Below are 13,325 nucleotides of genomic sequence, written 5' to 3' on the forward strand. Positions count from 1 at the left end.
TGAATACAGGCGCGATGTATGTTGTCACGTCTGTTAGTGGACAGTCGGTATAGGGTGTTCAGCTGTACTTCAGGGTGCTCATCCAAAAAAGTTGGTCAAGTAGCCACCTCATCTCGGTTATCCGAGCAACGGGCGCGGTGGCCTTCAATTCACCTGAAGATGGTTCCGAAAGGTTCCTCGGCGGTTACCCGTCAAACGTGGTGGAGGTAGCTTTACCGACACGGGTGCTATGGGGGAGGGGAGCTCACTTATCAGGTCATCAGTGCCCCTCCATTGGTGGTGGAGTCGTAGTGGCTTGGCGCAAATGGGATGTAGATCTTTATAACCGAAAGGTTGATACGTCCATGGGAAGGGAAATGTTTATCTATGGTCATTGCTTAGCCTTAGCATTTTTTGAAATGATCACTTCTTATGGGAGGGTAAACTGCTTCGTAACGTAACGCGTTACGGCGCCAGTCTGTCTGGCTTCCCTTTCGCTCACGCATACGACAGCGGTAGGCAGGCTCCCCCTCTCTCACTCTAACCAATTGTAACTTTTATACGATTAAATATTTTATACTCAGTAAAAGACTTTATTAATAATCTAAGCTTTTCTCAAGTTAATCAGTTTCAATATTATATAGTTCAACTTAGATTAGTGTAAGTTATCACTTCTATCGAGACGCACACGTTTTTTTTTAAATAAGAGGGGGCCAACGGGCAAGAGGCTCAAATAATGGGAAGTAGTGAGTTAACCGCCCATGGACATTTTTTTTTATGATAATAAGAGACGAGCAGGACGTTCAGCTGATGGTAATTGATACGCCCTGCCCATTACAATGCAGTGCCGCTCAGGATTCTTGAAAAATTCAATAATTCTGAGCGGCACTACAATTGCGCTCGTCACCTTGAGACATAAGATGTTCAGTCTCATTTGCCCAGTAATTTCACTAGCTACGGCGCCCTTCAGACCAAAACACAGTAATGCTTACACTTTACTGCTTCCGGGCAGAAATAGGCGCCGTTGTGGTACCCATAATCTAGCCGGCATACTGTGCAATGGAGCCTCCCACTGGTATCAAGAGGTACTGGTATTGGTATGACATCTGTAACACCAGGGATCAAGAGATGCCTTGGCAGCCTTTAAGTATTAAAGAAATTTTATTTCATTTTAATGAATGTCGAGTGCGAACTAGCCGCAGAAATGTCAAATACTTCAATTATGTGTATACAGTTGATCGTACCATGAACTATGTTGTGGAGGAATGAGAGATGCAGAACCATCCGGATGTTTGACGTTCCTCTACAGTGGGGTTTTCAATGAAATGTCTTCAACATCCAACAAAATTGTAGAATGATCTTCCTTGTGTGGAGTTTCCGGGGCGATACTACGCACCTTCAAATAATGCATGTACAACTTCCTTAAAGGCTGGCAACGCCCCTGTTATTACTCTGATGTTGCAGAAGAATGTGGGCGTGATCTCTCGTTCTTCCCCCTCTTTCATAAAAAAACCTCGCGCCTGTTATCAAGCGATACCATTTTGTGAAACCTACAAAATTTCGTGTTATCTTCGTGAAATAAAAACAAATATGTTTACTTAAAAATAACTAATTGCTTAGATTTGAAAGAGCGACATATCAAGTCAACTTCCTTGTATGTAATTATTAGGGTTGAGCAGGTTATCAACTGTAAAGGAGATCCTAGATGGAGCCATAACCTGAAAGTTGAACAAGAGATACCAGGATTTGCGAACCATGCGTCACTCGGACGGTTGGCTCAGTTGGTAAGAGCCCCCGGATGGAACCCGAGAGGTGCGGATTCGAGTGCCGCATCGTTCATAAATTTTAGGTGTAAATTAAACATATATTTTTAAAATTCCTAAGCGTCACTTCCATAACCTACATGAATAAAGTGATTTTGATTTATTTTGCAGAATTAAAAGCAAAAATTGCACAAGTAAAATGTGAAAAGAGGGAAATGAATAGTGAGCCGATCATAATATTGGATGGAGGTGAGTTATTTTTTTTTATTTCCTTATACAGTGTCATACAGTGTGGAGTTACAATGAAGGCACTGAATGAACGTAATGGCAGTTAACCGTTAACCGCAAAAAATATATAATTACTAGCTGACCCAGCAAACGTTGTATTGCCGATATTAAAATTCGCGATTTACAAAGTAACTGTTGATCATAGATGGGTGAAAATTTGAAGTTGTATGTATTTATTAATGTTGGCTCATAATCAAATAAATTAAAAAAAAATTAAAAAAAAAATTAGACGTGGACCACCCTTAACATTTAGGGGGATGAAAAATAGATGTTGTCCGATTCTCAGACCTACCCAATATGCACTCAAAATTTCATGAGAATCGGCCGGAAGCCGTTTCGGAGGAGTTAAATGTTTAACACCATGACACGAAAATTTTATATATTAGATCTTAAATGAATCAATTTTCCATAATATCGCTCACAACATTGGAGACGATTTACAAATATAGCTATACATAGCTCCTTACAAACTAATTTGTTATGCTATATGACAGCTATTGAGAAATACTCTATTTTATTTAAAAGAGTGGCCGTTGAGTTTCTTGTATATTCTTCTCACGAGCTCTACTATTTCTAATATTTATAGTGTCGATTGAATTAAGTTTATTTGACTGTATCATTTCGGAACAGCCTGTAAGTAATATAGAGACTTAACATTAACAATTGTTAATGTTAAGTTGAGTTATTGTTGGTACATCTTAAATAAATAAATAAAATAAAATAAATAAATAGTGACCGCGGGCTTTTTTTTATGAAAATAAGGGACAAGACGAGCAGGACGTTCAGCTGATAACGGTAATTGATACGCCCTGCCCATTACAAAGCAGTGCCGCTTAGGATTCTTGAAACCCCCAAAAATTCTGAGCGGCACTACAACTGCGCTCGTCACCTTGAGACAAGATGTTAGTCTCATGTGCCCAGTAATGTCACTAGCTACGACGCCCTTCAGACCGAAACACAGTAATGCTCACACATTACTGCTTCACGGCAGAAATAGGCGCCGTTGTGGTACCCATAATCTAGCCGGCATCCTGTGCAAAGGAGCCTCCGACTGGCTATCGTAGTCTAGACACGTGTATGACATTTCCTTGTATGAACACATGGTCCTTTTGAACATATAAGTTTATAAGACTTTGTTATTTATTTCACGTTACTTTTTAGCTAGCTAAAATACCATCTAGGTAAAAATCAGAAAAAGCAATCTTCAAAGCAAAGTCATACTTATTGTGGTATTTATTCATTTGGCATATTTTTGAGGTTATACTTTTGGCGCGTCAGGGAAAAATTATCAGAGTGAATTTATACACGTTAGTCACGCAATTTCGACACCCTGACGTTAGCTGGTCAACTAGACCATTTGTATCATACTTCAGCTACCAAGCCTCTTGTAACACATAATATGTACACTGAAACACAACCAATGGACGAGAATTAAATAAATTTCAATATGTATGAGTTGTAAAATATATGTATTTTTTTGTAAGTGTATAAAAATAATTTTAATGATATTTAAAATATATTCTGTGGTTCTAGTGCTACTGAATATGCATGATTTTGAAAATTACTTAAAATTTGTTTGTTTTTTTACATCTAACAAGGTACAAACACATCAAATGATAATCTTTTTGGGCTATATATTTCTGCTATTCAACGCCTTTTTTTGCGCGGAGTTTCTGTGGCGTCATAGTCTATGTCAACAATATATGTATATAGTATACTTATAAGTGGATAGCCGACTTACTACCTAACCTGGATACCATAAGATGCAGCATGTTTCGGAGAAGGTATTATGTTGTTTACAAGTTTATCTATATAACCTAGACACGGATGAACCTGAGAAGGCGAGCGTGGCAGACGCTGAGGCGGCGGAGAGGGAGAAGGCCGCGCGCGAGCGGGAGGAGCAGGAGAGAGCCGAGAAGGAGCGGGAGGAGAAAGAGCGCGCGGAGAAGGAGCGGGAGAAGGAGAAGGAGAAAGCCAAGCCGGACAAGACACGCCCTGTTTCCAGCACGGCTATTACTGGGACGCCGTGGTGAGTGATATAATGAACACTTTCTAGTGTAAAGCCGTACCTCAAAGATTCAAATATTTTAAATATGCGCGTAGACGACTTCATTTAGCCACGCTTCTTTTTGGTCAGCGCAACTGGCTGCGCTGAAATTTTGAAACAAGTGCTGGAATGATATACCACCACTGTTTCGCAGTTTGAAGGCTGTTGGAACTTTTCGGACAAAAGTTAAAAACCTTATTGTTATATCTGTTTCAATTATTAAGTATCTGCTCACGAATAGTGTGCATAAGTCTTATATTATTAGACATATCTATAAATAATACATAATGGGATGGAACTTTTAGTTTATTTCTGGAACTAATATTTTTAAAATTGCTGTTATATTTATATTTATATACATAGGTACTTGTACTATATTCTGAACAGTAGTAGAAAATTACAAATATCTCCTTTTTTTAAAAAAAATGGAACCTTTAATAAAACAAAAAATATTTACAATAGTAGTTACTCAATGAATCACCAGGGGGCTGCTGAAACTCAGCGCTGTGTTGGTATCAAATACCAATGCAGCATGATGCTGAGTCAACTCTATTTGATAACAATAATTGCTACACAGTACTTTTAAATTAAGATAATCATTATAATATTATGCATAAATTTGTTTTTTTGTTATTAGTTCTTAATTTTTTTTTACCTCTGTAAGTCTTTATATGTATTATTCTGTTTAGTTTGTGTTTGTTGATTTGGCTAATTTTGGTCTTGAATTATTTGTGGAAGTCCAGGGAAGGTTTAAAAGGCAAATAAATATGAAAATACTCGGAATTAAATAAAAACAACAATTTTGTTTTTCCTGTGATGTGTCCCCGCCGTTCAGAAATCAAATTGAAAAAATAGTTTAAAATGATTAACTAATTAGACTTTTTATATATTTCTAACTTTCTCAGGAGGTAAAAATAAGCATAATTTTAGCTAACTATAGTTGGTAGATAAACTACAGTTGTTAACTATCTATCAGATTATGTTTATGTAGATTGAGATATCTTAAGTTTTGTCACAAATTAAATTTCTGAACGCAAACAATACTATTTGACGTACATACAAAAGTTTAGGTCTTTTATTTATCGATTGAGGCAGTACGAAGTCTGCCAGGTCAGCTAGTATCAAATATTTATCGTGTAACACAATGCGATCAGCCTAGTTTGCATATAGGTGCGGTGAACGAGATCCAAGATGAAACTAGATCTAACTTCACACGGGAAGCTTCTGACACTTTTTGGGACAGTTTCAATGAAGTGGCAAAGTATAATAGTAGTAGTGATCGCGATCAAGAAAAACAAAATTCAATTATTAAGGAGATTAACTTTTTCTTCTCGATTGACGACCCATTTGGTGGTCAGTTAATTTGCGGCCGTATCCGCAGTTGTCAAGGTTTGGTAGAATTTATCTTTCAGCGCCCGGCAGTAGTGTTGGCAGCGAAAGGCTATTTTCAGAAGCTGGTCTGGTAATCGAAGCCAAGCGGAGTCGCCTTTTACCAACAAATGCGGAAAATTTGGTCACAATTTGCCACTTGTTAATTTTAAGTACTTAATTTATTGATAGATCAAACTTTTTTGATGTGCAACTATAAAAATAAACGGTATCCACAAAACACAAACTTTATGTGGTATGATTGGCCTTGTGTAAAATAATGAGATTTTTTTAAATCTGAAGCCGGAATCCGGCCGGATACTAAGTTACTATCCGGAATTTGACCGGATACTGAATTACTATCCGGAATCCGGCCGGATAGACCGGGCACCGGATATCTGTTTCACCTGTAGTGAGCAGTATCGTGTAATGTCCAGGTGCGTGGTGTGGACGGGCGACGGGCGTGTGTTCTTCTACAACCCGACGGCGCGCCAGTCGCTGTGGGAGCGACCCGCGCAACTGGCGGGCCGCAAGGACGTCGACAAGGCGGTGATGCAGGCTCCTGCTGCCGTGCAGGTGACCACGCACACCATTATATATTTTTATGTGGACGAGGAAGACAAACGAGCATACGTGTCACCTGATGGTAAGTGATCACCGCGGTCCATACTTTCCTGTAACAGCAGAGGGATCACAAGAGCGTTGCCGACCTTATAAAGTGACATTATAGTTTTTTTGACTTTCAATAAGTGATGTCACATCCTATTTTGAATAAAAATATTTGTATTTGAATTTGACGAATAAACGTTTTATCGACAAAATTGAATCATGTGTCTATTTCATACAGTATAATAAACAAGTTGGTCGAAATTCGCTTGAACATACATCTCCTAAGTAACTGTTATCATTTTATTAGACACTGACAGTCCACCAACTGTCATATAATCTCGTTAGTGTAAAAATAAACCTACTCTTTTTATGATTTAAAAAGAATTATCAGCAAAATGGGTCATGAATATTTTGTCGCTATTACAAGGTGTACAAATCGTAAAAATATTCTCACTAACTAAGGTATTAAAACACTTATTAGGGGCGTACCAATCGTATATTCATCACGTCGTGGTCTTCTCTCACCGCGCCCACATGGGCGCTGTGAGGGAATGCTGATCAGGACTTTTCGTCCTCTGCAGCAAGGATCACTCGCGGTCATTGGGGGTGAGAGTCGTTGCTCTCTGCGGTCGTCTTCTCTAATTTATGGTATATATGTTGGGGGAGCGGATGCCCCCCTTTGTGGTCATCTTTTTGGAGCTGAGGGAGCGCCTGTTCCCTCAGCTCAGATCCGGTGATTGTTGCCGGTTTGCGCGGGCCTTGACGATCAGCCCCGAAGAAGAGGGAGGGCGATCAGCCGAGCCGCGCGCAAACACGTCACTCTTCATCCTCGACCCGCACGAGATCACGCGGGTAGCGGCGGCTGTCAAATGGCCGCGCGTGCCAGGGGGCCAGATCTCGCAGATGATGGAGATCGGACGAGTCGGCACGCGCGAACATGTTGACGGCGAGACGACGAGTGAAGTCGTCCAAGCCCTCGACTCTTAGGTCCCTCTGGATTGTTTGGTTCCTCACGTACCATGGTGCGCCCGTGGCGCACAGGCGGAGGAGGATCTTGTTCTGCACGGTTTGCAACCTTTTCCGGTTAGTTAGATTCACGAGCGCGTACCATGCAGGCGCGGCGTACGTGAGTCGGCTGCGTAGGTGGGTCTTGTACACCAAGACCTTCACCCTCAGAGGGAGGCTTGAGGAGAGCACTGGACGAAGTAAGGCCATCGCGACGTTTGTCGACGCGATGGTCTTCGTGACGTGCTCGTTCATGTTGAGCTGGCGGTCGATGGTGACCCCGAGGTACTTTACCGTCGGGGACCACGAAATGTCCTGTCCGTTTAGCTGCAACCTATGCTGGCCAGTGTGCACACTCCCAGTCGCGAACGCCTGGGTTTTGCCCACGTTCACCGATAGCCGCCACTTCTTGATCCATTCTGGTAGGGTGTCCAGCTGGCGAAGCATCTTCACGGCGGCGTGCGTCAGGTTGAGTGACGATGTAATATACGCCGCGTTATCTGCATACAGCGCTAGAGTCGCCGACGGTTCGAGCGGGATGTCATTTGTGTATTTTGCGTACAGCAGGGGAGACAGACAGCTCCCCTGCGGTACGCCAGCAGAGATAATCTTGGAAGCTGAAATGGCATCATCTACCCTTACTTGAAACCGACGGTTTTCAAGGAAGTTGGCGACTATCCTCACCAGGCAGGGAGGTGTCGAGGTTGCAGCTAACTTCTGCACGAATCCAGTATGCCAAACACGATCGAACGCCTTCTCCATGTCCAGGAATACTGCCACAGCTGTTTGTTAAGAGAAGCGGTGAGGGTGTGCAGTACCCTGGACAGCAGGAGCGTGGTGCTGTGTTCTGCGCGGAATCCAAACTGTTCTTCCCTAAGCTCTATGTAGGGTCTTAGGAGTGACAGCAGGAGAGATTCGAATATCTTAGACTGGGTCGCCAGAAGAGTGATGGGCCGGTAGCTATGTGCTAGTGCGGTGTCTTTCCCCGGCTTCGGTATCATAATGATGAGACCTTCCTATAACAACAAAACGAAAATTACATTTAATTTCGTGACCTGACCTAATTCAACAAAGCATATCTGGGCTGTTTGCGCACTTGATTCGGCCATTGGGCGTGTCAGTTAATTTTACTCCAACCAGCCCAGGCCGTCCCAGAAAGATCATCCGGAAATGTTACTGGAGATTGAAGAATTCGGCCACACTGCTTGCACTCTGTGAGCATATGCAGTTGCATTTCTTCTGACTCATTTCATATGCAGTTGCATTTCTTCTGACTCACTTCAGACGCATTCCCTGCATAAAGGACTGTCCGTCACACCTATGGTAAATAGATGCTTGGTTTTGGGACTGTAGCCGGTTATAACACCTATAATTTTGCTGAAATTGTCCCTGGTTAGTCTGTTCAAGTTATGAGCAGTCCTCTGATGCCACCAGTACTGCATTCTTCACCATTTCTCGATTCTCTTGAGTGGGTTTCTTAAGTGACTGTGTGCAGCCATATTTGATTTGGGCATGAGGTATGGGTAGCAGTGGTTCCGGTCCATATACTATAGCCTCAAATCCTCTTTTGGCTAGTTCGGCGTATAGAAGTCTACCAGTGGGAGGCTCCTTTGCACAGGAAGCCGGCTAGATTATGGGTACCACAACAGCGCCTAATTCTGCCGTGAAACAGTAATGTGTAAGCATTATTTTGTTTCGGTCTGAAGGGCGCCGTAACTACTGAAATTAATGGGCAAATGAGACCTAACATCTTATGTCTCAAGGTGACGAGCGCAATTGTAGTGCCGCTCAGAATTTTTGGCTTTTTCAAGAATCCTGAGCGGCACAGCATTGTAATGGGTAGGGCGTATCAATTACCTGCTCGTCTCTCCTCTTATCTACATAAAAAAAGTCGCCTGTCTGTGCGTACCGTAGCCTTAACCTTGCTAACATCTTTTTACTACATCAACCGTCATATATCGTCACTAATTACTACTACTTGAATTGTTAACAGCGTAATAAGGATGCGGCGCAGAGCACACCCAAAGTCAGCAACGGTGACCTGAAGCGAGACCTGGAAACTGATTCTGATTCAGAGTCTGAAGCCAAGAAGTCCAAACCGGATGGGGGTAAGTTGTTTTTCATTATACACACATTAAAAAAGTCTAAGCAACATGCATGATATTACAAATTTACCATTTATATTAAGTCTTTATTCACTCAAAGTGCATAGGTATGTAAACTCTTTTGTTATTGATGACATACTGGCTGGTTGTAAACAAAAAAATTCGATTATGTTTTGTTTTTTTCATAAAATGAAATGAAATGTTTGAATTCAAGTGCGTTTTTATTGCTACGTTTAGTCTTGACTTAATTTTACCCACCGTTTAAATAAAAATAGCGACAAAATTGAATTGTTAGATATTCTTTACGTCATGGAGCGACGTCATTTGACGGCAAATGAAATGCAAAGAGCTGTAGGAATGTTACAAGCGGGAACTAATCAATCTCAGGTATCTCGGCATTTTGGCATTCATAGAAGTGTTATTTGTCGTCTTTGGCAGCGCTACAATAATACAAGGGAACCCGCTGAACAGCATTCAGGCCGTAAAAGGAGTACAACCACTCGGCAAGACCGGTACATACAACTGACTCAAGACGCCAACCGACGTTAACCGCTCGAGAGATAAGTTTGAGGCTACAAAATTCAAGTGGTGTTGATGTAAGTCCCCAAACTGCGAAATCGACTGCATGAGTACGACCTACGAGCTCGACGCCCAATTAGGTGCCCACCGATACGTCACGGGAATCGCGCTCGTCGAAATGAATGGTGTAAAGAACGCAGAACATGGACCCAGGATCAATGGGATAAAATTATTTTTTCCGATGAGTCGCGATTCGGGTTTATGCCTGATACGAAGGGTGCGAGTGTACCGTCGGCCCAGAAATACTGAAAGGCTCGGGTGCATTCAGAAATTTCATCCATACAGCGGCTTAACAGTTATGATATGGGCAGGTATTATGAAGAACAGGCGAACTGAGCTCGTTTTTGTAAATGGAAACATGAACGCTGAAAATTTCGTTGAGGATATTCTCAGACCTTATATCCATCCATTTGCACAAACCTTTGGCTCAGATTTTACGTTAATGCATGACAATGCGCGTTCACATACAGCTCGGCGAACCAGTCAATACTTGGCAACGGAGAACGTCCGGGAATTGCCTTGTCCTGCACAATCGCCAGACCTCAACCCCATCGAGCACGCACGGGACATGCTCCAGAGACGTGTTTGAAGGACTTGGACCGAGTGGCAACAACCCAACAGCTGAAGGATTTGCTACAATTCCATTGGGAGCGAATACCGCAATATGACATAAACAGTCTCATTAATTCAATGAATAATCGTTGCCGACAAGTTCTGAATAGCAGAGGAGGCCATACTTTCTATTAAATTATCCTATTCTTTCACAATAAATTCATTTTCTTTAGAAATTTCATTTTGTTAAAAAAATGTTTAGTTGCTTATGTACCTTAGTTTCTGCAGTATATTCTAATATTGTTAATTTCTGTTATTAAAAGAACTTATAAAGACAACAGCTGTTATTTTTACATCATAGGACCCTAAAATATTATTTTAAAAATATTATACAACGTCATAATGTGAAAAACCATCCTTAAATTTAAATTAGTACATGCTTAGACTTTTTTGATGTGTGTAGATCCAATTCTTTTGAGTTTTCTTAAGTGATAGTTTCGCCAAGTTCTGTCTGCAACCAATTCGACTCGATAAGATTCTCGTGTGGAACCTGATTCCTGCCGCCGAATTTCTGCTTCGCACGACACACTAGAAATTACAATATCATCACCCACCATCTGGATATGTGGCGTTCCTCCACAGTGCGGTTTTCCAGGAACTTTGTTCCACGTTCTACCAAGCTGTGGAATGAGCTTCCTTTTGCGGTGTTTCCGGGACGATACGACATATGACACCTTTCTTAAAGGAAGGCAACCCTCCTGTGATTCCTATAGTGTTGCAAGAGAACGTGGGCGGCGATGATCACTTAATACCACAAGGAAGTAACACTTACGGGTAAGCTCGTCTGTCTTCCTTTTCCTTAAAAAAAATGCGAGTCAACATCTATCGAGGATGCCTCGTTTAGAGGCGAAACACTTTTCTAATTGGTTGAAGACGAATCTTAACGGAATTCACAAATTTTATTTGTATCAAAATTTATGGACGATGCGGTATTCGAATCCGCTCCTCCCAGCGCTCTTACCAACTAAGCCAACAATCCACATGTCGCATGATCCTATTTAAAATTAAATTGGCAGTTGTAGATACTGCCGATAGAAGTGAAAACTTAGATGTTTTAGTATTTACGTTTGGGAAAATAAAAGTAAGTTCTTTCCAAATATCGTATTATACATTTTGGAAAATATAAGTGAGGTCCTTCCAAATAGTGTATTATACATTTTGGAAAATAAAAGTGTGGAGTTAAGTTTTTCTTTTTTTTAAACTCAATCAGTGGGAGCCAGTATAACAGTCCGCACGTTGATTTTCACAGTAGTTCTACAGTACTAAACACAAATAGTTTAATACACACGTTTATTTGGGGTTCCATGTATGAATATGGATGTTTGTTTCCGAGTCATGGTTGTTTATATGTATTTATGTATGTTTATGTAAGTATATTGTATTAATTATATAGTTGTCTTGTACCCATAGTACAGGTTATGCCTAGTTTGGGGCAAGATAATTTGTGTAAAAGTGTGTCAATATTATATAATATTTCATTGTTATTTATTATATATAATTAGCATCTACACATAATACACTACTAACACACGTAACGACTACATGTCAAAGTTAAACACAAGATAATAAAAATAAAATCACAAATTTAAAAAGTTAGATATGTTGAGTTTTAAAAGGAGCGATATTCAACATTTTAATAGATCGGGAATTGAATGTTGTCTTGTTGGGTGTCCAGCAGCGGAGGCATCGACATCGGCATCGACGAGCGAGGCGGGGCCATCGGGTGTAGCGGGGGTGGCGGCCCAGAAGGGCACCATCGACGCTAACGCCGAGGCGGCCGTCGAGGCGGAGATCATCGCGGCTCGCAAGCGGATCGTGCTGCCCTTCGAGCAGCGGGTGGCCGCCTTCCTGGAGCTGCTGCACGAGAACAACATCTCGGCCTTCAGCCCCTGGGAGAAGGAGCTGCACAAGATCGTGTTCGACAGCCGCTACCTGCTGCTGGACTCGCAGGAGAGGCGCCGGGTCAGTCCGACACACAACACGCACCACACACCTCACTACACAGGCACAGGATGCCGGCTAGATTATGGGTACCAACAATGGCGCCCATTTCTGCCGTGAAGCAGTAATGTGTAAGCATTATTGTGTTTCGATGTGAATGGCGCCGTAGCTAATGAAATTACTGGGCAAGTGAGACTTAACATATTATGTCTCAAGGTGACGAGCGCAATTGTAGTGCCACTCAGAATTGGGGTTTTTCAATAATCCTGAGCGACATTGCTTTGAAATGGGCTGGGTCTATCAATTACCATCAGCTGAATGTGCTGCTCGTCTCGTCCCTTATTTTCATTAAAAAAAAGCAAGAGACTATCTAGACATATAAATTATTTAAGTAAATGACCTTAGCCGCCTGTTCCGACACCCTTAGACCTGATATGACACGCCCCGGGCACATTATATATAACACTTTGGCTGAAATCTATTGAGCTTACTTAAACTTTGCTCAAACTTTACTCTCAGCGTACAAGCCAGTTTTTATTCGGAGCATATTCAGGATTGATGCATTGGTGCATTATACCATCCAAGATATTCTTAGTATACGCCTCCTCCTTTCTGGGCCCGGTTTCGTGTGTTCATTGTATATATTGTAGCACCACGCTGTATGTTACATAACCCCTCGTATCCAATGAGCCTTTTTATAACGTTAGGCGAGTCCTAGCACCAGATGAATCCCACAGTGTCCAACAGTGAACTTGTTTTAAAGTCGCATAATTTCAGGTGTTCAATAAATATGTCCGCGACCGCGCTGAGGAGGAGCGCAAAGAGAAGCGCAACAAGCTGCAACAGAAGAAGAATGTGTTCAAACAGCTCATGGAGGAAGCGAAGCTGCATTCCAAGTGAGTCACCAGATTTACCAGAGACCAAAGAAAGACTTTTTCAGTTACTATTACACAATCAATGAGCATTTAAAGGGACTTTTTAGTGTACATCGTTATTTTTTGTCTTATATTATAATAAAAAAATAAATTC

At 41.6% G+C, this 13,325-nt stretch overlaps 1 protein-coding gene across 3 annotated transcripts in view; it reads left to right on the top strand.

The window, feature by feature from the left end:
* LOC126973344 (transcription elongation regulator 1-like) overlaps positions 1-13,325 on the top strand; it is a 68,966-nt gene that overhangs the window by 15,677 nt on the left and 39,964 nt on the right. For 2 of the 3 annotated variants that reach the window (XM_050820570.1, XM_050820572.1), the window contains exons 10-15: positions 1,914-1,991; positions 3,852-4,059; positions 5,883-6,021; positions 9,053-9,167; positions 12,031-12,317; positions 13,074-13,192. In XM_050820570.1, the coding sequence (XP_050676527.1) occupies positions 1,914-1,991; positions 3,852-4,059; positions 5,883-6,021; positions 9,053-9,167; positions 12,031-12,317; positions 13,074-13,192 (946 nt within the window). The remainder of the gene's footprint in view (positions 1-1,913; positions 1,992-3,851; positions 4,060-5,882; positions 6,022-9,052; positions 9,168-12,030; positions 12,318-13,073; positions 13,193-13,325) is intronic. The other variant, XM_050820571.1, reaches the window with a different exon arrangement.

This window comes from Leptidea sinapis, chromosome 29 (assembly GCF_905404315.1).
Source record: "Leptidea sinapis chromosome 29, ilLepSina1.1, whole genome shotgun sequence".
Lineage (NCBI taxonomy): Eukaryota > Metazoa > Arthropoda > Insecta > Lepidoptera > Pieridae > Leptidea > Leptidea sinapis.